At 48.8% G+C, this 24267-nt stretch overlaps 1 protein-coding gene across 2 annotated transcripts in view; it reads right to left on the bottom strand.

Annotated features, from left to right (window-relative positions):
* Window positions 1–176: 176 nt before the first annotated feature.
* The window catches only part of gatad2b (GATA zinc finger domain containing 2B), a 56698-nt gene continuing 32607 nt past the window's right edge, over window positions 177–24267 (bottom strand). The window contains exons 2-11 of one of the 2 annotated variants that reach the window (XM_034094355.2): window positions 19507–19887; window positions 18409–18538; window positions 14100–14231; window positions 13308–13436; window positions 12283–12450; window positions 10764–11115; window positions 9982–10184; window positions 7028–7138; window positions 6332–6533; window positions 177–5403 (exon numbers count right to left, since the gene is read on the bottom strand). In XM_034094355.2, coding sequence (XP_033950246.1) covers window positions 5267–5403; window positions 6332–6533; window positions 7028–7138; window positions 9982–10184; window positions 10764–11115; window positions 12283–12450; window positions 13308–13436; window positions 14100–14231; window positions 18409–18538; window positions 19507–19886 — 1944 coding nt within the window. In that variant the 5' untranslated portion in view covers window position 19887 and the 3' untranslated portion in view covers window positions 177–5266. Of the gene's footprint in view, window positions 5404–6331; window positions 6534–7027; window positions 7139–9981; window positions 10185–10763; window positions 11143–12282; window positions 12451–13307; window positions 13437–14099; window positions 14232–18408; window positions 18539–19506; window positions 19888–24267 lie in introns of both variants that reach the window. The other variant, XM_034094354.2, reaches the window with a different exon arrangement.

A 24267-nucleotide genomic window follows, 5' to 3' on the forward strand; every position in this document is an offset into this window, starting at 1 on the left:
TTACTGTGAAGATAGGAGCTGATTGGTGGTCCAGCTATAGATTCAGAGGGCCAGCTAGGGTAACTCAACGAGAGAGTAATGTCAAAGCTGTCAGAGGGACTAGGTATAAAAGTCACGGCTCGCCACCGAAACAAAGAGTTTCTTTCCGTCACAAAACCAGGAATAGGAAGTCACACTTGGAAGCAAATTGTTTCAACCTTTATTAAACATAGCTTGCAAGAGATAAATATTACAAAGTTATTTCCTCCAAAATTAGCTTATTTTTTCAATCAATGCATAATTGTCAATCAACTGGCAGTATTCAAACAGCATTATTTTCTTTTACTTTTTTGAAGACCGTTAAATATCAAGTATGTGCAAAAGGTCAGGATTGATGTAAGCAAAACGAAAAAAGGACTTCAATTAGTTTCCGGTTGGTTTCATCATCTGTTTCTGCAGATCCCACATTATACAAAAAGTCAACTGAAAATTGATAAAACTGATTGAGAAATTAAATGTTTCCCTGCATTAGCAACAACAACTAATAGAAGTAAAAAGCCCGGCAGCAGAGGAGCGCATGTGGGGTACGCTGAGGTCGGCAGGAAGTGATCACTGGTTCAGAAGCAGCCGTCCTCAGGTCTACTGGATGGAATACTAAGCGACTCTGTAATGGATTTATTCCGCCAAAACAGGGTTCCCCCGGGCGCTGATAGCATTTAAACCCCGATGAAAAGTGTGAACAGGTTATCTTTGTACATTATCAGGTCACTGACATGTGGAATTATGTATATGTTTTTGCCCATGCTCTAGCCCCCACTAGAACTGGAGGGTACGTCCTAACTAAACCTTTTATCATTTTATTTGTTCAGCTTTTAAGATATCTGCTCACAGCATTTAAAGAACTTTATTAAAACACCAACATTTTTCAGAACAAATGTCCCGGTCACAGAAAAAGTGTGTATGAGACAAACTGACTTTTTAAACATCATCTTTCCACGCTGTGATTGTAACCGGTCCACTTCATAGAATATGGTCATGTGGACAAAGGGGTCAGCAGACGTGGTTTATGAGACGCTAAAGTCATGAGGGCTCCATGGAATCCAACACAATGAATCATCTGATGGGCAGGAAACCATTCTTTAAAGTTATTTCCAGTTTCCATGCTCCAAGAGAAGAGATCAGATGTTCACAGGTGTGAACCGCTCTGTCTGAACCAGTGCACCCCCCTGCTAACGCTAGCTAGCCCCCGCCGAGGTGAATGCATCCAGGGAGAGCTCCAAGAAGCGGAGGGGAAAGAATCCCAAACATTTTGCACATTGTTACACAATAATACACAGTGATCACAAAACGAAATGACAAGCTTCACAATATTCATGGCTTTTTGTTTGCTTTTCTACACAATATACAACCATTTAATTTCTTTTTTCAGAACAAGGGAGGAGAAAATGCTTATGTACAATAAGTCATTATTACTTCAAACCTAGCAAATATCGTGTCATTTATTTCATAGTCAATACATTTGTTTATTTTTTAAACTGCAATAGAAAGAAAACAGAATTGAGACGTCAGAAAAAGAATGACTTCAAATTTAGATTTCAAGAAAGAATCTGAAATCCGGATACAAAGAGTGTGGCGCATCTGCAACAGAGTCAGAGACAGGAGCTGTTCTCAAGCTTGGCAGCAGAAGGAGACGCATGTAAAAACCATCGCTAAAATCAAATTGTGTGGCAGTAAAAAATGTATCCAAGACATTTAAAACTCATGAAAATATATCTCTACATCCAATGTTCCACCAAAAGGAGAATTGATTCATGTTTTCTGTGTTTATTAGAATTAGCACAAATGATGTTTTCCAAGTGTACACTTAGTTTACACCCTAGGTAGTTTCAAGTCTTCCATTTCACTGGCTGTTTATTATGGGATGGTCTGATGACACACACACACACACACACACACACACACACACACACACACACACACACACACACACACACACACACACACACACACACACACACAGACACACACACACACCCACACACACACACACACACACACACACACACACACACACACACACACACACACACACACACACACACACACACACACACACACACACACACACACACACACACACACACACACACACACACGATGTGGACTGATAATTATTACATATCGTCATGGCAACACTATCAGAGACTGTATGCTGTGTATTACTGTGGCACAGCCTTGGGTGGGAAGAGAAGTGACGAGAGAAGCCTTTAGAAGCTAGCCAGACCTTTCTGTTTTACCATTGATTTACTAAACTTTGAAAAGAGGCTCAAAATAGATAGTATGCTGCTTCTGCGTTAGCAACAACACATCAACTAACAAAGAACAATTTTATTGTTAAAACGAAAATGTCGCTTAAAATGTTAGTTGTTTACTTTTAACCTGAAGTGCAGATACAAACTGAATTCTAGTACATGGACAGAAACAAATATAAAATAACACTGAGCAATGAAAAGAAGAGAGGCTGTGTTAGCTAGTTTAGCTAACTGGAGCACTCATTTAACACAGCTAGCTTCCACTATTGTAAATTATAAGCTAGCTCTTCCCTGTGAAGTGCTATAGTTTATTTTTCAATACATTTTAAATATGTGATACTTTTAGAAAAAGGTTTTAACCTGCCACCTCAACTTCTCTTGTTTTTTAGCTTCAGTTTTTGCATTGCTTGCCCTTCAGCCGAACAAGCTTTAACACAACCAGAGACTACAGCCGTGCTAGCTGTGTAGCTTTACTTAGCACAGCAGTGCATTGTGCTAAATGCTAATGTCAGCATACTTACAAGCTAACAACGGCAATAACAAGGTAGGTAGTCACTATTGCTAACCATGTTTCAATCTGAGTTTAGCATGTGAGCATGCTCACACGGCAGACAGCGAACATCTGGGGCTGATGAGAATGTCTCCAGTTTGCAGGAGTTGGACCTGACAAAGTGAGAGTCTGCACAACGCTTTGCAGAGGATGAAAAGTGAAAGATTCCAGAATGAACTAACTGAGTGCAACGCAACCAAACATGGTAAGACATCCATCGAACACAAAGTAACTGCTGATTGTTCCATTCACACACACTTACTGCACAGAATCTGAGAAAAACATTTAGAACGGATGAATCCAACATGGCTGCCAGAGCACGTGTTGGCCAGCGTTTCCTCTGCAGTGCTGCTCTCACATCAGTGTGACCTGTACATGCATCAGCCCGGGGGTCGACATGGATTGAACGTTCCATAGGTGGAAATAAATCACTGAACAGTTTTTCTCTAGATTTATAGATTTAGCAGATGATCAATTATTAGAATGAAATGTTTCAGAACCCTGCACTGCTTTTCATAAGGGTGGTGTGTCTGGTCAGTCAACGGAGGAGAGGTCGAAAGCACTTTCCTCCTGTAATAATCCATGCTCCTTTGGGGGAATGTGAATGAAACTGAGTCTAAATAAAACATTTACAGAACAGGTTTACCAGTTCATGAATGAAATGTGCAATTTGAGATCAGGGAAGAGCGTCCATGCTGTGAGTGACCATGTGACCACCAGCCAGTATCTGAGGAGCGAAACCCATGGGGACACGACTCATGTAAAGGGGTGTTGTTGCGTCTAGTTGTGTGCCACTGATTGAACGGACAATACATTTACTTAAAGTGGACTTCTTCCCAGGATTTGGAAAGCGACACTTGAGGTTCAACATTAACAGAGATCAACACTGCAAAGGATCATTCACCATCCCATAACACACACCGTGATGCAACCCACAAGCTTCACACACCTCTGGTCGGCCATCAGCCAGCATCCAGACTCTAGCCACTCTCAATTGTAACATTCTTTACCTCCTTTAAAAAAAATGTTTTTCCAATTGGAAATATGCAAAGTGCTCCTCTGGAGTGAGGCGACTCGTGTGCAGAGCATGCACACAATGATTGATCATGTCTCTCCCATAAAAGATATAATCCACATCGTTTCTTTTCTCCCTCTGAAGCTAGGTATCTATACATTATCCATACAATAGTTTCTGTTTTTAGCTTTGATGATTATTATCGTCTCCGGTGGCTAACACCTCTCAGGTACGCCACCATTTCATTAGGAGACGCCGCAAAACAAACAAACAAACAAACTAACAAATAAAACTAAGAAAAACAAAAAAAGTGAAGGAAAGTTGGGTGGAGGGGCCAACAATCCGAAAACTAAAATAGAAGAAGAATAGGACCCAGACTTTAGGGTCCAGGGACAGAGTCTGTGGTTTGGATGCAGGAAATGTGCCTCCACCTTCAGACTTGAGTTCATTTAAAGAACATGACGCCAAAAAGGAGCTTCGGGGTAAAAAGGGTTCAGTCTGTGCATACTGGATAACCAAAGGGTGGGGCGGGGGGCAGGAAGTGAGATGGACTGCCTTTCTCTGAGTGGACACTTCCCTGTGAACACTTGGGGCGCTTCAGATGATCCTCCAGGATGAGCTCTCTGCAGGGTGTCAGTGCTCACACAGACTACACCTACATCCACCAGGTGGTCTGCGGGGGAGGGGCTGGCAGGAAGAGTCCCCTGATGGGCCCCCGATGGGGACTGGGGAAAAGCTTCTCTTCAGTACACATGGGCCCCTCCGGTGGGTTCCAGATTCCCCCCGACTCCGGGGGAGTGAGTGGAGCTTCAGCCGGCTGTCGGTGGTCACAGATCCTGAAACTTTCACCAGGGGAGAGTGGGGGTGCTCGGCCCCCGTCTGTTTGTTCCTATCAGTATTATAAACTTTGTTTCTCCAAGTTAAAGAGCCAACACTTTTTACAAAGCTGTTAAACTTTATGTTGCATAGCAACCAGAATGCACCCTGTTGATCTTCTGTTACTAGCAATAACCAGGTCTTACTCCTACGTGATGGTGGAGCTCGACGGTGAGTTCCTGTCACTGCCCAAAGTAAAGAGGGAAACAAAGACGGAGCGAACACGTATAAAAGAAAAAGCATAACGAGTAAACTGAAGCAAACGTGGTAGTTGCAGGTATAATAATAATAATAGTGCTACCAACAGCGATAATAATGGGAATTATAATTGTTAAACAACGCTGACGAATAAGAAGAGCTGTACTATAAGAAGAACATCTGAGATGCACCGACAGTTTAGTGTCTTTGTCCGACTCGTGGGTTTCATGGGTTGGTTCAAGGTAGGCACACGGACAGGCACTGCATGCGATGGGGGGTGGTGGTCGATCTGGGAGTGCTTCAGTATGGGGTAGGAGGGGGGGGCTTCAGATGGGCTCATTTCTGTCCGCTGATGGACTGCGATATGGATCGAGGGGGGATCATGTCCAACAGGTACTCTCTCTGCCGGTCCGCTAAGCTGGAGCTCTTATGGGCCCCCACCGCCGCGGGGTTCAGATAGGCGATATTTAACCCTGTGGACACACACACACACACACACACACACACACACACACACACACACACACACACACACACACACACACACACACACACACACACACACACACACACACACACACACACACACACACACACACCACACACACACACACACACACACACACACACACACACACACACACACACACACACACACACACACACACACACACACACACACACACACACACACACACACACACACACACACACACACACACACACACACACAATTTATTTACAAACAGCAGAAATAACCTTTCTTTGTAAACGAGCAGCCGCTAACAGCTAGCATTAGCTTCTTCTGCTCATTTCATCACAGATTTGTCTTGTTTACAGGTTATGAGGAACAGACGTTGTGTTTCCAGGACGGGCCAATAGCCCCACGTGTGCGTATTGTAAGACAGAGAGGGGCGCTGAAGGAAACCTGCGCTTCAGATAACAGTACTGAAATCATTTGTCATTTCCTTTCAGATTTGAACACGTAAACGGGACAGCATTTTGGCATCAACTTGGTATCAAAGTAACTGTTAATGAATCTTTAAAAGAGCGCTGTATAAAACACATCATATCAGACGTGAACTATCTCATTCACATGAAATCTTCCAGCAACTCATTGAGAGGACTTGGTTTGTTGGCTCTCTGCGGCTGGCGTCTACTCCGAGTGAGACATCTTCATTTACCGCAACTTCAGGAGTCACAGTCCTCCAGTTGAACTTTCACATACATCATATCACATATTTGTAATGCCGCTTTATATTCTTGAAACAGGTTGGTGTTTGGCTCAGGTTGCCTATACAAATATACATACGTTACCTACAGTTGTTGTAATAATGTCTGAGATGCATATTTAACCAGCATAAGTAACGCCAGGTGCACGGACACAGACAGCAGCAGTACCTGGGATGTTGTAGATCTGCCGGCGGCTGTCGTGCTGCATCCTGTTGCTGCCGCTGCCCCCCCCGCTGCCACAGTGCTTGCCGCTGGTCATCCCCATGAGGCTGCTGGCCACAGACAGCTGGGAGGCCTGGGCGAAGTTAGACAGGACGCCCCGCGCTGAGTTAGACAGGCCTCTCTGCATGGAGGCCTGGGGCTGGGGGGCCTGGGGACACAACACATGTTTGTCATATCTTTCTGTATGTGTATATTTATGTAAAATATTCACTTTTACTTTTGAACAAGTACATGTCGATGAATTTAATAAAATAGAACAACTTCACCATCACTGCCACACAGTGGTGCACTGCAGTACTGCATACGGTCTTTGAAAAGCAGATATTTGCTTCTAACAGCTTAAAACAAGCTTACAGTGCGTTTCTCTGTTTATATCTTTAGGAATTCATTTTTACCAGCTATTAATCCTCCCAATAAAATCATGTCTTAAATCATGGTCTTTTAAGCAGCAGTGATATCTAATAAACAACTCAAATGAAAAAATAATTAATAGATTAACCAATTTAAATGGATATAATTGTAGCCACATTTATTACAGAACACATGGAACACTGGGTGAGTTCCAAATCAAGCCTCTCCTGAATACTACAGCACAGTGCAGGCTGGAGGCAGGTGGAGGGTGGGGGCAGCGCTGCAGTGTACCTGGCGGAGTGCATGGTGTCGGATCATGGAGTCAGTCTTAGAGGCGTTGGGGCCGGTGGGGGCCGAGCTGGGGGAGAGGGCGGCCTGCTGCTGCAGCCTCTGCTCTATCTCCTGATGGGGGCCACGAGAAGAACACACATTAATACAGACAGCTCAGAGTGAGAATACAGACGTGTGGTGTAGTGGTGTGGTGGTGTGGTGTGGTGTGGTGTGGGGGTGTGGTGTGGTGGTGTAGTGTGGGGGTGTGGTGTGGGGGTGTGGTGTAGTGTGGGGGTGTGGTGTGGGGGAGTGGTGTGGGGGTGTGGTGGTGTGGTGTAGTGTGGGGGTGTGGTGTGGGGGTGTGGTGTGGTGGTGTAGTGGGGTGGTGTGGTGGTGTAGTGGGGTGTGGTGTGGTGGTGTAGTGTGGTGTGGTGGTGTAGTGGGGTGGTGTGGTGGTGTAGTGTGGTGTGGTGGTGTAGTGTGGCGGTGTAGTGTGGGGGTGTAGTGTGGCGGTGTAGTGGGGTGGTGTAGTGGTGTAGTGTGATGGTGTAGTGTGGCGGTGTGGTGTAGTGTGGGGGTGTGGTGGTGTAGTGTGGCGGTGTGTAGTGGTGTATTGTGATGGTGTAGTGGTGTAGTGTGATGGTGTAGTAGTGTGGTGTAGTGGTGTAGTGTGATGGTGTAGTGTGGTGTAGTGGTGTAGTGTGGCGGTGGGGTGGGGTGGTGTAGTGGTGTAGTGTGTTGGTGTAGTGGGGTGGTGTGGTGGTGTAGTGGGGTGTAGTGGTGTAGTGTGATGGTGTAGTGTGGCGGTGTGGTGTAAGTTGTGGGGGGGTGTGGTGGTGTAGTGTGGCGGTGTGGTGGGGTGTAGTGGTGTAGTGGTGTAGTGTGATGGTGTAGTGTGGCGTAGTGTGGGGGTGTGGTGGTGTAGTGTGGCGGTGTGTAGTGGTGTAGTGTGATGGTGTAGTGTGATGTAGTGGTGTAGTGTGGTGTAGTGTGGCGGTGTGGTGGGGTGGTGTAGTGGTGTGGTGTAGTGTGGTGTAGTGTGGGTGTAGTGGTGTAGTGTGGCGGTGTGGTGTAGTGTGATGATGTAGTGGGGTGTAGTGGTGTAGTGTGATGGTGTAGTGTGGCGGTGTGGTGTAGTGTGGGGGTGTGGTGGTGTAGTGTGGCGGTGTGTAGTGGTGTATTGTGATGGTGTAGTGTGATGGTGTAGTGGGGTGTAGTGGTGTAGTGTGATGGTGTAGTGTGGCGGTGTGGTGGTGTAGTGTGGCGGTGTGTAGTGGTGTATTGTGATGGTGTAGTGTGGCGGTGTGGTGGGGTGGTGTAGTGTGATGGTGTAGTGTGATGGTGTAGTGTGATGGTGTAGTGTGGCGGTGTAGTGTAGTGTGGTGTAGTGTAGCGGGGTGGTGTAGTGGGGTGTAGGGGTGTAGTGTGATGGTGTAGTGTGATGGTGTAGTGTGGCGGTGTGGTGTAGTGGTGTAGTGGGGTGTAGTGGTGTGTAGTGGTGTAGTGTGATGGTGTAGTGTGGCGGTGTGGTGTAGTGGGGTGTAGTGGTGTGGTGGTGTAGTGTGATGGTGTAGTGTGGCGGTGTAGTGGGGTGTAGTGGTGTGGTGGTGTAGTGTGATGGTGTAGTGTGGCGGTGTGGTGTAGTGTAGCGGGGTGGTGTAGTGGGGTGTAGGGGTGTGGTGGTGTAGTGTGATGGTGTAGTGTGGCGGTGTGGTGTAGTGTAGCGGGGTGGTGTAGTGGTGTAGTGTGATGGTGTAGTGTGATGGTGTAGTGTGGTGGGGTGCAGGGTTTCCGTTAGCCGGTAATTACCGGTTTTTAGCTGGTAAAATTTATAAAAAACCGGTAAATTCAAAACCTGACGGTCAAAATGTCTGGTAATAATTAGGGAGGCTCCGATAGATCGGCCGCCGGTCATTATCGGCCGATATTCACTCTTAATAGTTTGATCGGTGCTCTCTATAAAGGCCGATCAGGAGAGCTGGATCTGATCGATATGGACATAAACGCGAGTGAAGTGTAACCGGACGTGAGAGAGAGATCAGATCAGCTGCTGAGTCTGACCGAGACACGCAGCTCTGCATGATCACCTGAAGCCCCGCCCTCTGTTTAGCGGGCTGCAGGAGCTGCATGAGAAACTGACTGCTGTCAGGAGAGAGAGGGAGGGAGAGGGGAAAAGAGAGGCTCCGTTTCTCCCGTGTTATTATTCAAAGTTGATGTAAACTTCTGAATAATGTACGTTATCTACTACAAGTAGTTTGTTTGAATGTAATAATTATGTTGTTTGTTGTTTGTGGAATCATTTATTGAAAAATGAATCTGAATTTTTCGATCTGTTACGATTATAAACTGAAGCAATATAAAAATGAGCCCCGTGAACTGAGTTTTAAACTGAAGCATATCTGCTCATAGTCCGGTAATTACCTGCTAACGGAAACTCTGCTACACAACTATTATTATTATTATTGAAATATGACCGGTAAGTTTCAAATTTGTCCGGTAAAATAAAATCTGCCCGGACATTTGACCGTCGAGAAAAAATCCTAGCGGAAACCCTGGTGGGGTGGTGTAGTGTGATGGTGTCGTGGTGTGGTGGGGTGGTGTAGTGGGGTGTAGGGGTGTAGTGGTGGGGTGGTGTGGTGGGGTGGTGTAGTGTGGGTGTAGGGGTGTGGTGTCGTGGTGTGGTGGGGTGGTGTAGTGGGGTGTAGGGGTGTGGTGTCGTGGTGGGGTGGTGTAGTGGGGTGTAGGGGTGTGGTGTCGTGGTGTGGTGGGGTGGTGTAGTGGGGTGTAGGGGTGTAGTGGTGTGGTGGGGTGGTGGGGTGTAGTGGTGTAGTGTGATGGTGTAGTGGTGTGGTGTAGTGGTGTGGTGGGGTGTAGGGGTGTGGTGTAGTGGTGTAGTGGTGTGTAGTGGTGTAGTGTGATGGTGTAGTGGTGTGGTGTAGTGGTGTGGTGGGGTGGTGTGGTGGTGTAGTGCTGACCTGCTCCTGCTGCAGGGCCTTCACAAAGGCGTTCTTCAGCCGGTTGGTGTGCTCCGCCTTCAGAGCCTTCTTCTGATTGGAGGTCATGCACTGCTCACACAGGATGCGCCCGCTCTTCTCCTGCTTCCAGTGGGGCGTGAAGTCGGTTCTGCACTGGGCGCAGAAGAACGGCTCCATCCGGCCCAGCGTGCCTCTGAGTTTACCTGAGAGCAGCAATACGCCATCATCACATTCCTCTTCAGGTTCATCTCTCTTACTTTGGTTCTCTAGGTATTTGACCGCTCTGTTTTAACTGCTCTTACATTAACACAACAACAAGTAAACATCACCAAATAAATGTTATTTAAAACCCTTTTAAGCTGTAAACAATGTCTCAGAATTAGGTTAACATGAATAACTGCAGGGAATATACAAAGAATACACACTGAAAATGTATTCCAAATGTAACATGGTTGTAGATGTGTGTGTGTGTGTGTGTGTGTGTGTGTGTGTGTGTGTACTATCTGATGGATGAACATCGTCTAGGGTTACCCACTCATCTTCTATAGAGGTCATCTTTGACTGGGAACACCATAGATGTTACAAAGTTAACTAAACCACTCAAAATGTTCAAAAGCCGACTGTGGAGGATATCACGAGGCCTTGAGGCCTTGAGGCCATCAGATGTGAAACACAATATGTATTTGTATTGATGAAAGTAGTGAGCTGGTCAGATTTGAAGGGTTATGGAGGACATGAACAAACTATCTTCCAGTGCTTGAAGGTGAAGAGGAGCTGCTTACCCTGACTGTCGAGCACACTCTGCACCACCTCCTCCAGCCCCACCATGTAGATGAACTCGCTGTTGGCGGCAGAGGGCAGGAAGTGGAGCAGCGGGGCGGGGGGTTTGGGTGGGGGGATCTCCAGCAGGGTCTTCTCCAGCTGCTTCCTCAGGGCCAGCTTGGCGGCCGCCTGGCTGCTGGCCTGGTCTGCGATGGAGCTGACTCCGCCCGCCGAGCTGGACATGGTGGAGGGGCTGACGGCCGAAGCCCCACCCATGCCCCCCCCGGCTGCTGCCGCTGCCTGCATGTGGGCCAGGTTCATGTACATGGCACTGGAGCCTGAGCGCTGGGAGGCTGCCACCTGCTGGCTGGCCTGCAGGGAGACACACATTCTCTGATGCTAAGCAGAGGAGAGCCACACTTTACCCTTCTGTCACCAGCTGACACAGTAGATACATTCTCCTGGCCTCGCTCAGGTTCAGGTTGTGGCTACAAGTTGCCCTTTAGAGTTCTCATCTCCTGTATAGTGTACTTTCCAGCTCATAGAGTCCTATCGTGAACCGTGAGATGTTCAGTACCTCATAGTCGGAAATGTATAGTACGGTCCCACATAGAAACTGCTGGATGCTAACCAGCATATGTTGGGCCATTTGGAGCATTAGCTGAAGTTGAGAGTCAGCCCACTGGGAGTACACATACGGCCACTTTCTGGTTAAAAGTGCCGTTTATATCCTGAAAAGGTCTGAAATGGACTACACATCCTCAATAACCTCCAAAATTGTCAAAATCAGCCAAGACATCTAACTATTGTCCACATAGGCTATAATGGTTATATATGCCAATTAACACATGTAAGCTAACTGTAAAGCATATAAATCACAGTCAAAAACAAGTTCAAACAAATAGATTGATAGCAGCTAACGCTAAAGCAACAGATCACAGTGTGAAGCTAACTAGCAATAGCACACCTCCAACCCTGGGCATCAGGGCAGCTCTTTATTCACCCTCACATCCACACGCAGCACCTGTATACATTCAGGTCATATCTTCTGGCAGCTGTATTTGGCCCTTCATAGTGTATATTTGACAGATAGTCTGCAGATATATATCTTTCACTGTCATTATGTATATATATATATATATTTTACTTTGAAGTTTGGTTTTATTTGTTATTTTGAGATGCTTCTATTCTATGTTTGTTTATTCTCTATTCTTTAACATGTTCACATTAAGTGCAAAGCCTTTTTGACATGCCGCTGTGACACAAACATTTCCCAAATTGGGATCAATAAATTCAATCTTATCTTAAACCTTTGGCAGCTAGCGTAGCATAGCAGCACTAATGCTAGTTAAGGATGTGCTAATGTACATGTAAGTACAAGCTTAACGTATCCCGTAAACAGTATCATCATCATCATCATCATCATCATCATCATCATCATCATCATCATCATCATCATCATCATCATCATACATTGTTTTAACCATGACTAGCTGGTGGTCCTCAGCAGACCGAGCACACAGTGATGGAGGGGCCTACCTGCTGGTAGCTGACGGCGTTGGCCATGCTGGAGCTGGAGCGGGACATCCCGGGCTTCGAGGACAGTCTCTGGCCCTGCAGCTGGGAGGGGTTGGGGGCTATCACTCTCTGAGACATCAGCATGGGGGGCAGGTTAGCATTGGCTGCTGACCTGATAACCGTGTGACCCTACAGAGAGGAAACAGCAGAGTTCATGAAACGCTCTCAGTTCAACACACACACACACACACACACACACACACACACACACACACACACACACACACACACACAACACACACACACACACACACACACACACACACACACACACACCACACACACACACACACACACACACACACACACACACACACACACACACACACACACACCACACACACACACACCACACACACACACACACACACACACACACACACACACACACACACACACACACACACACACACACACACACACACACACACACACACACACACACACACACACCTGAGGAGGAACTGAGGCTGGAGATTGACAACAGCTCCCTCTAAAATAAGCACCTCAAGATCTTTTCAACAACTTATCAAGACCACTCGAGCACAAGACCAGGATGACCTGGTGCTTGTGTCGTTCAATATTGAAGAGACAAAGTCTTTTCCTAAAACCAAGCTTAACCAAAAGTCCACTAGTGATTTTAATATTGGACTTCAGTTCATCTGAGGACTCACAGGAGACGTATTTAGAAAAAGAATGGCAAATTCAAATATTGGTCAGACTCTGATAGCACTTACTTTGTTTGCCACAATGCATCTTATCCTTAACACCCAGACTGCTAAAGAGTGTAGTCATTTACTCTGACTTAACTGATGTCCTACAGATACACTAAAGACATTCTACTAAACAAGTGCACTGACCCAGGAAGCCTCTACTTTGAGCCTATTGCCCCTCCTTATTCCAGCAGGACTAATGTGTTGCTGACCAGCGGGCAGGACTACACATGCAGTCCACGGTTTAGTTGTTAACGTGTATGGCAGACAGACCTGTGCCGTGCGGAGGTTCTGGGGCTCCGGGTTGTGCATGCCCGGCCTCACAGGCAGCTTCCCCAGGCCCTGAGAGCTGTGCATGGGGGGGGCCTGCACAGAGGAGGCAGCGCTCTGCACCACGGGGACCTGAGGACAGCAGAGCGCGTCAACAGGCTGAGCTTTCACTTCATCATGTTACAGAACACTTAGAGCACACATTAGAACTCAAGTCAGCAGTTGGATCCCAATCATTCACATATCTTCTGGTCACGTATAAAAGTACAGGCATTCTCAGAGGTACTCAGACCCTGGAAGAGAGTATGAAGGGATGAGGTTCCCCGTGACCCAGGTTAAGTATCTGGGCGTGAGTCTGCATTATGATTGGAAAGGAAGACCTCTGTCGAAGAGGCCATCACAAGGACCTGTCAAAGTCCACCCTCCTGGACTGGCTCAGAGGCTGGACTGGCTCAGAGGCTGGACTGGCTCAGAGGCTGGACTGGCTCAGAGGCTGGACTGGCTCAGAGGCTGGACTGGCTCAGAGGCTGGACTGGCTCAGAGGCTGGACGTGGTGGAAGAGATATCGACTATGAAAAGACTGACCTACCGTCTGAGGACTGAGGCAGTGAACAGCTGGGAGCAATGGAAGAGAAAGGCTGTACATGTGGAGCAGTATGACCCTGCTCAGCTTCTCTTATCTTCAGCATCGATGTATCGTGTGCATCGGAAAATCAATAGTTTCAAAACAAACAGAACGCAGGAGTTAACACACTCCTCCACAGCAGGTGGTGTCGGAGTGAGCTCTGCACTGACCTTCTGCACCACGTTCTCCTTCTGCATCTGACTCTGCCGCAGCTTCTTGAGCAGCACCAGGCGGGCCTCCTCCAGACGCAGCTCCTCCCTCAGAGCCTTGATCATCTGCTGCCTCTCTTCCCCCGTCTTCCCCTGGACACACACGGCATCAGTCAGACATGGTGTGCACATGGCTAACCCGGGCTGACCCTGGCTAACCATGGCTGACCCTAGCTAACCATGGCTGACCCTGGCTGACCCTGGCTAACCCGGGCTGACCCTGGCTAACCCTGGCTAACCCTAGCTAACCCTGGCTGACCCTGGCTAACCCTGGCTGACCCTGGCTAACCCTGGCTAACCCTGGCTGACCCTGGCTAACCCTGGCTGACCCTGGCTAACCCTAGCTAACCCTGGCTAACCCTGGCTAACCCTAGCTAACCCTGGCTGACCCTGGCTAACCCTAGCTAACCCTGGCTAACCCTGGCTAACCCTGGCTAACCCTGGCTGACCCTGGCTGACCCTGGCTGACCCTGGCTAACCCTGGCTGACCCTGGCTGACCCTGGCTAACCCTGGCTGACCATGGCTAACCATGGCTAACCCTAGCTAACCCTGGCTAACCCTGGCTGACCCTGGCTAACCCTGGCTGACCATGGCTGACCCTGGCTAACCCTAGCTAACCCTGGCTAACCCTAGCTAACCCTGGCTAACCCTGGCTGACCCTGGCTGACCATGGCTAACCCTAGCTAACCCTGGCTAACCCTGGCTGACCCTGGCTGACCCTGGCTGACCCGGGCTAACCATGGCTGACCCTGGCTAACCCTGGCTGACCCTGGCTGACCCTGGCTGACCCGGGCTAACCATGGCTGACCCTGGCTAACCATGGCTAACCATGGCTGACCATGGCTGACCCTGGCTAACCATGGCTGACCCTGGCTAACCATGGCTGACCATGGCTAACCCTAGCTAACCCTGGCTGACCATGGCTAACCCTGGCTAACCCTGGCTGACCCTGGCTAACCCTGGCTAACCCTGGCTGACCCTGGCTAACCATGGCTAACCCTGGCTAACCCTGGCTGACCCTAGCTAACCCTGGCTAACCCTGGCTAACCCTAGCTAACCCTGGCTGACCCTGGCTAACCCTGGCTAACCCTGGCTGACCCTGGCTAACCATGGCTGACCCTGGCTAACCCTGGCTAACCCTGGCTAACCCTGGCTGACCCTGGCTAACCCTGGCTAACCCTGGCTGACCCTAGCTAACCCTGGCTGACCCTGGCTAACCCTAGCTAACCCTGGCTAACCCTGGCTAACCCTGGCTAACCCTGGCTGACCCTGGCTGACCCTGGCTGACCCTGGCTAACCCTGGCTGACCCTGGCTGACCCTGGCTAACCCTGGCTGACCATGGCTAACCATGGCTAACCCTAGCTAACCCTGGCTAACCCTGGCTGACCCTGGCTAACCCTGGCTGACCATGGCTGACCCTGGCTAACCCTAGCTAACCCTGGCTAACCCTAGCTAACCCTGGCTAACCCTGGCTGACCCTGGCTGACCATGGCTAACCCTAGCTAACCCTGGCTAACCCTGGCTGACCCTGGCTGACCCTGGCTGACCCGGGCTAACCATGGCTGACCCTGGCTAACCATGGCTGACCCTGGCTGACCCTGGCTGACCCGGGCTAACCATGGCTGACCCTGGCTAACCATGGCTAACCATGGCTGACCATGGCTGACCCTGGCTAACCATGGCTGACCCTGGCTAACCATGGCTGACCATGGCTAACCCTAGCTAACCCTGGCTGACCATGGCTAACCCTGGCTAACCCTGGCTGACCCTGGCTAACCCTGGCTAACCCTGGCTAACCCTGGCTAACCATGGCTAACCCTGGCTAACCCTGGCTGACCCTAGCTAACCCTGGCTAACCCTGGCTAACCCTAGCTAACCCTGGCTGACCCTGGCTAACCCTGGCTAACCCTGGCTGACCCTGGCTAACCATGGCTGACCCTGGCTAACCCTGGCTAACCCTGGCTAACCCTGGCTGACCCTGGCTAACCCTGGCTAACCCTGGCTGACCCTGGCTGACCCTGGCTGACCCGGGCTAACCATGGCTGACCCTGGCTAACCATGGCTGACCCTGGCTAACCATGGCTGACCCTGGCTAACCCTGGCTAACCCTGGCTGACCCTGGCTAACCCTGGCTAACCATGGCTAACCCTAGCTAACCCTGGCTGACCCTGGCTAACCCTGGCTGACCCTGGCTAACCCTGGCTAACCCTGGCTAACCCTAGCTAACCCTGGCTAACCCTGGCTGACCCTGGCTGACCATGGCTAACCCTGGCTGACCATGGCTAACCCTAGCTAACCCTGGCTAACCCTGGCTGACCCTGGCTGACCCTGGCTGACCCTGGCTGACCATGGCTGACCCTGGCTAACCCTAGCTAACCCTGGCTAACCCTAGCTAACCCTGGCTAACCCTGGCTGACCCTGGCTGACCATGGCTAACCCTAGCTAACCCTGGCTAACCCTGGCTGACCCTGGCTGACCCTGGCTGACCCGGGCTAACCATGGCTGACCCTGGCTAACCATGGCTGACCCTGGCTAACCATGGCTGACCCTGGCTAACCCTGGCTAACCATGGCTGACCCTGGCTAACCATGGCTGACCATGGCTAACCCTAGCTAACCCTGGCTGACCATGGCTAACCCTGGCTAACCCTGGCTGACCCTGGCTAACCCTGGCTAACCCTGGCTGACCCTGGCTAACCCTGGCTAACCCTGGCTGACCCTGGCTAACCATGGCTAACCCTGGCTAACCCTGGCTGACCCTAGCTAACCCTGGCTAACCCTGGCTAACCCTAGCTAACCCTGGCTGACCCTGGCTAACCCTGGCTAACCCTGGCTGACCCTGGCTAACCATGGCTGACCCTGGCTAACCCTGGCTAACCCTGGCTGACCCTGGCTAACCCTGGCTAACCCTGGCTGACCCTGGCTGACCCTGGCTGACCCGGGCTAACCATGGCTGACCCTGGCTAACCATGGCTGACCCTGGCTAACCATGGCTGACCCTGGCTAACCCTGGCTAACCCTGGCTGACCCTGGCTAACCCTGGCTAACCCTAGCTAACCCTGGCTGACCCTGGCTAACCCTGGCTGACCCTGGCTAACCCTGGCTAACCCTGGCTAACCCTGGCTGACCCTGGCTAACCCTGGCTAACCATGGCTAACCATGGCTAACCCTAGCTAACCCTGGCTAACCATGGCTAACCCTGGCTAATCATGGCTAACCCTAGCTAACCCTGGCTAACCCTGGCTGACCCTGGCTGACCCTGGCTAACCCTAGCTAACCCTGGCTAACCCTGGCTGACCCTGGCTAACCATGGCTAACCCTGGCTAACCCTGGCTGACCCTAGCTAACCCTGGCTAACCCTGGCTAACCCTAGCTAACCCTGGCTGACCCTGGCTAACCCTGGCTGACCCTGGCTGACCCTGGCTGACCCTGGCTAACCCTGGCTAACCCTGGCTGACCCTGGCTAACCCTGGCTGACCCTGGCTAACCCGGGCTAACCCTGGCTGACCCTGGCTAACCCTGGCTAACCATGGCTGACCCTGGCTGACCCTGGCTAACCCTGGCTAACCCTGGCTGACCCTGGCTGACCCTGGCTGACCCTGGCTAACCCTGGCTAACCATGGCTAACCATGGCTAACCCTAGCTAACCCTGGCTGACCCTGGCTGACCCTGGCTAACCCTGGCTAACCATGGCTAACCATGGCTAACCCTAGCTAACCCTGGCTAACCCTGGCTAACCCTGGCTGACCATGGCTGACCCTGGCTAACCCTAGCTAACCCTGGCTAACCCTAGCTAACCCTGGCTAACCCTGGCTAACCCTGGCTGACCATGGCTGACCCTGGCTAACCCTGGCTAACCCTCTCAATCAAAAACGAGTTCAAGCAGTTCATTTGGATGAATGATGTATTTCCTGGGTGATCTGTGATGAGGATGCTCACTGTTCATTGTGGGCCCTGTTATGCTTTGGGGAGTGTTCCCTCTCCTGTAACGTGTTGGGTTTCATGTGTTAGTGCATGTAAATGGTCTGCAAAGACTACATCCTGTGTCTCCTGCAGAGGGAGTTCCTGAACATCAGCAGAATAGGGCCCCTTTCATTTCTACTGTTCTTCTTATCGATATCTGTCATGGTTAGTGACTCCCCATGTTACGTGCCAGAGATAGCCCTGCGTAGGAAAGGTTTGTTGGTGCTCTATAGTTTTAAAACTCTTACTAATGCTTTAATACACAGATCAGAGAAGAGCCTTCACAGAGCTGCTGCTGTTCAGTACCTTGAACAGGTCCAGGTTGGCCTGGTGCAGGCGCTCCTCAGGGCGCGGCGGCGTTCTGGGACTGGACGCCTCGTTGTCTGATAGGATGATGACGTCTGGAGACGGAGTCCGTCTGTCGTGCTCAGCCTCGCTACAGGAACAACAAAAAGGTCCGTCAACTTCTGGAGCATCTGAAATGTTCATTTTCTATCCCAGGATGTGACCTGCTGGGGGGGGGTGTGAGGAGCACTGCACTCTGCACTGTGGGCAACCTTCCACTACGTTATATCAGGGATTGTCTTTTTTACTTCATTAAAGCTGATAAATAGATTAGTCTCTCACACTTTGTTATGTCTGTTACACCGTTATTAAGATTGTTATTTGAGTGAACCATTTTTGTGAGTGTACATTTGAGCACATTACATTTCATTTAGCTAATGCTTTTAACCAGAGCAGCTCACACACTTAACACGGGAGTAATTATGGGACCTGTTGATTGCCGGGCTGGTTGGTAGAAGGCCCATGAATGAGGCCTCAGTTCTGTCTGGGGGGTTTAGGGAAATGTGTCAAAAGATGCACACAATATATTATATATATATAAAGTCCATTGGATGATTGGTGTAGGTCACTGTTTATGATATCATATGTGTTATTGTGTGACTCATAGTGAACATAACCAACCTGTGCGAGTGATCGCTGTATTCTTTCAAAAGCTTGGTTATTCTGACCATACATTTTGTGCATAGTCTAATATTTTGATGATTCAAATTAAGATCTGCTCAACACATGTTTGATTCTCAGCATCATACAAAGCCACCCAGGCCCGACCTCAGCCTCAGTGACTTGTGTTGTTCCCTCAAGTCCAGCCACACATTTAGCTTCAATCAAGCTATCTTCTATTTCATAATCTCAGTCTCTACTGACTCCCTGGCATAATGCATACTATGCCTATTTAATAAGTGCACATCACTTAATCTACAAACAACACATTTGGCCTTCAAAAAACTTTAACCATGTTTCCAGTTCCAGTGGTGGCACAGTTAGTGTTGGCAGAGCAGATGTGCCATTTGAATAGCACAGAGCCACCATGCTCGTCATCAGCTCTCTGGTTCTCCTCACCATCTCCTCCCAGCGCTCATGTCCACCGGCTCATCCATCATGTTCTCCTTCCCGTTCTTGCTGGCTCCAATATGGCTGCCGTGGCCCGCCAGCCTCAGACTCCCGTTCATCTTTTCCTCGTAGGCGCCTCCCATGAGGCTCTGGTGGTGGAGGCTGCTGGCTCCGGGCCCCTTCCCTTCCCCCAGGGGCCCCCCGATCTCCAGGGCTGCTAGGTCAGCGAGGTCCTTGCGTTTGAGTAGAGCCAGCATCTTGAGGCGCTCCATGGCCTCGTGGCCCTCCATTTTGAGGCGTTTGGCCAGAGCCTCCTCTCGCTCGCTAGGGGACTCCAAGCCTCGTTTCAGCAGGTTGAGCCTCAGCGCCTCCTCAGACATCCGCTCCATCCTGCAGGACAGCAGGGACAGGGGTTAGCAGGGACACAGGTCAGCAGGGACAGGGGTCAGCAGGGACACAGGTTAGCAGGGACACAGGGGGTCAGCAGGGACACAGGGGTCAGCAGGGACACAGGGGTCAGCAGGGACACAGGGGTCAGCAGGGACACGGGTCAGCAGGGACACGGGTCAGCAGGGACAGGGGTCAGCAGGGACACAGGGGGTCAGCAGGGACACAGGGGGTCAGCAGGGACACAGGTCAGCAGGGACACAGGTCAGCAGGGACACAGGTCAGCAGGGACACAAGGGGTCAGCAGGGACACAAGGGGTCAGCAGGGACACAAGGGGTCAGCAGGGACACAGGGGGTCAGCAGGGACACAGGGGGTCAGCAGGGACACAGGGGGTCAGCAGGGACACAGGGGGTCAGCAGGGACACAGGGGGTCAGCAGGGACACAGGGGGTCAGCAGGGACACAGGGGTCAGCAGGGACACAGATTATACTTAATAATCAAACCGCTCTTTATTAGTCACATTAATCATTTAATAATCCATTTTCTCTCTGCTGGTGAAGTAACGTGTTTTCTTCTATTTGAAGAGGGATCGTAAGGTAAGGCTAGCGTGACGGTTTGATTCAGAAGGAGTTTAATGGATAAGATCCCTGATGTAGAGGTGACAGAATGTTTATCACTGTGTACAACATGTTGTGAGGGACCCACAATCTATCTTTATGCCAGGGTAATGTGCAGCGAGCGGGCTCTATGGGGAAGAGAACACCTGCATCTAGATCCCTCTGCAGGTGGTACTTTAACTATGTTTTGATGCTAATACTTTTCTACTTTTACCATTTTGAATGCAGGACTTTTTATTGTACAGGGTTCCTGCAGGTTTCGCCAACTCAAATGTAAGACTTTTTAACACCTTTTTAAGACCACTTTGAATAGAATTTAAGACCTATTTCACGGCAATAAAGTATGAAGGAACATTTATATGAAAGAAGAAACAAAGTAAATGTATTCATGTTCAACATAAGAACAGTGACTGAACATAACAGCATAACAGTACAGAACTGTGTTAGCGTGTTAATCAAAACGTGTGTGTGCTTGAGTGTGTGTGTGTGTGTGTGTGTGTGTGTGTTAGGGCTGTGCAATTAATCATATTTTAATCGCAATTACGATTTTGGCCTGCCACAATTACGAAAACATAATCGAAAAAACGATTATTTTGCTTTGCTAGGTTGTGACCGTGCACTACAACATATTTGATCTAATTCATTGTTTAGTAATGTATCATACATGTAATTAATTTTTGTATTGGTTTTTCAGTTGAATTATACGTTCAGGGTAATCAACAGTGACAAAGATACTGTTCAAACTATTATTTATTTTAAAGTTCAATAAATGGATGTTTTCAAAGTCAATGAATAATCGTATTTAATAATCATGATATTAATTATTGACCAACATAATCTTGATTATTGCCATAATCGAGCAGCCCTAGTGTGTGTGTGTGTGTGTGAGTGAGTGAGTGAGTGAGTGAGTGAGTGAGTGAGTGAGTGAGTGAGTGAGTGAGTGAGTGTGTGTGTGTCTGAGAGAGAGTGACAAGAGCTATATTCAGAGCTCTGCTGCCTTGGCTACACTATTTCATCGTTGCTGTTGTATGATTGGTGTTTAGCTATGATATTTAGCGTCTACAGCACCTCCGCTTTTAGGGTTGACGTAGACCCAAACTTCGCCCGGAGGTCCCCCGGTGTTGTTGCTGCTGCTGCACTAGCTAACGCTACATTAGCTGCTGCTGCACTAGCTAACGCTACATTAGCTGCTGCTGCACTAGCTAACGCTACATTAGCTGCTGCTGCACTAGCTAACGCTACATTAGCTGCTGCTGCACTAGCTAACGCTACATTAGCTGCTGCTGCACTAGCTAACGCTGCATTAGCAAAACAAACGCTAATTTCTTTTGCAAAAGGTGCGGCGGGCTTCAAACACGTTCCCCTCCACTGGTTTCAACCAAGCACTAAATTAGATGTTTTCCAACCAAATACGGTTGAATTTACACTTCCCCATATTTATTTGTAAGTAGATTCGAAGATAGGCTACATGAGCTGAAGCTTGGTTGCTAGGTTACTAGCTGGGTGTTCTCCAATAAGGGGCCGGGGGAAACAAAGTTAGTGATTACTGGTTCCATGTTGATTTAATTCAATACAAATTGTTGGGGGGAACTGAAAGGCTATTACCGTACTGGTTACTTTGCAGCCCGGATATTTCCCCCAAAACACATTTAGACGCTGTCGCAACACAGAAGTACCTTTCAAATCCCATCATTTTTAAAAGACCTTCTAAATCATATTTAGGACCTTTTTAAGGCCTTAAATTCAGATTATCACATTTAAGACTTGTTAAGACCCCGCGGGAACCCTGATTGTAACTTTTTTTTTTTTTTTTTTTTTTTTTTTTTTTTTTTTTAAATTGTCTGAACTTCTCCCACCTCTGACAATAAATCCTGAGTGGTTACCAAAAAAAAACCCTGCTCTGAAGGTTATTTTCATTTTACAAATCCTGCACTCAGCTTTGCTTTCTCCAATATCATTGAAAAGCAGCCAGATGCTGCTTCTTTTTTCGGTTTTCGCTCATTTCTTGACTTTTTCCGACACGCTTGCATTTAAATCCGGCTCCCCGTCGCTCTGTGCAGCTGGCCTGTACCACTACACCTGCTGTGCCCCCCACCCTTCTTTCACATAATGGTATGATCCTCGTGTATCCTCGCATATGATTGGCCGCATGGTGGCCCAGCTAAATAAAGACCCGCCCCTGCCTGCAAGGATTCTCAGCAAGAGTAGGAGCGGCATAAGATTCTGCTCTCCCCGACTGGAGTCTGCTCCTCTAGCGGCAGCTCGCGATCGGCGTGTTGGAGACCTCTGAATTAAAGTATCAAGTCACCTCAAGTCAGAAGGCTCAAGTCCAAGTCAAGTCCGGAGTCATTGGTGTTCAAGTCCAAGTCGACTCGCAAGTGTTTTGTGATGTTGTCAAGTCGAGTCTCAAGTCATCAAATGTGTGACTCGAGTCTGACTCGAATCCAAGTCATGTGACTCGAGTCCACACCTCTGGCAGGGACACAGGGGGTCGGCAGGGACACAGGGGGTCAGCAGGGACACAGGGGGTCAGCAGGGACACAGGGGGTCAGCAGGGACACAGGGGGTCAGCAGGGACACAGGGGTCACCTACCAGCTCATAGAGTCCTATAGTGAACCCGGAAATGTTGCCAAAGTTTTCTGTTATAAATGTATAGTAGGGTCCACAGCACATAGAAACTGCCGGATGCTAACTTGAATATGTTGGGTAATTTGCACCATTAGCTAAGGTTTCATTAATTAGCATGAATTACCATTATATTATGGGAGGGTATATGCAGGAATCCTGAAGTAAAATGTAATACCTTTCCATACATTTTAAGACCTGATCGCCACTTTGCGTTTTAACCGGTTACCTTGACGACACACTTCACCTCACATTGACTATATACAGCATTGATTGTCCTTCCTCCTTATCTTCCAACCATTTGGACGCAGACCTGCATTTCCCCGTAACGATGTTTAACAACCGGCGTAAACGGACCTTCGCGTGCTATCAAGCAGTGAGCGTACGATGTCCTGTTCAGATGACGTCAAACCCAACGGGATGCCATAAATAAACGACACAGAATCACACTACACACCTACGCCATGATTACATTCAGGCAGACTGTAGAATACTACCTCTCTGGACCATTCATATACTTATTGAAAACAAGCTACAAAATGCAATACCTTGGAAAATGCCGTTTAATACTTTTTAATAACCTTGATTTTCGCTAAATTGATTCATCAACTTTTATGGGGACAATAGTACGGGGACAATAGTACAAAAAAATGTTTGGTCGATTTGGACCTTAGGATTGGACAGATTGCCTATTTATTTTTAAGAAAGTTGTCCACAGTAGAGATAATCATCTAAATGTTGTGCTCTCTATAGCCAATGGTCGCAACAGTCGTCCTTGTAATCAAAATCATCTCACTGGGAGAAAAAATATGGCCACTTTCTGGTTAAAACTGCCATTTTTGATTCTGAAAATGTCAGAAATGGATTCAGCATCCTCAATAACACCAAAACCACTCCAAGATTGTCCAAATCAGCCAAGCCATCTTTTCTGCATAGGCTTTAATGCCATTCATGCTAATTAACACAACTTATGCTAATTGTGCAAATTGCCCATCATATGCAGGTTAGCATCCGGCAGTTTCTATGTGCTGGAGACACTACTATACATTTCTAACATAACACTCAACATTTCTGCGTTCAGTAAGCTGGCAAATAGACTGGTATACCCTCACACAATACAAACTGTTGCAATCTTGTG

Source organism: Pseudochaenichthys georgianus, chromosome 11 (genome assembly GCF_902827115.2).
Source record: "Pseudochaenichthys georgianus chromosome 11, fPseGeo1.2, whole genome shotgun sequence".
Lineage (NCBI taxonomy): Eukaryota > Metazoa > Chordata > Actinopteri > Perciformes > Channichthyidae > Pseudochaenichthys > Pseudochaenichthys georgianus.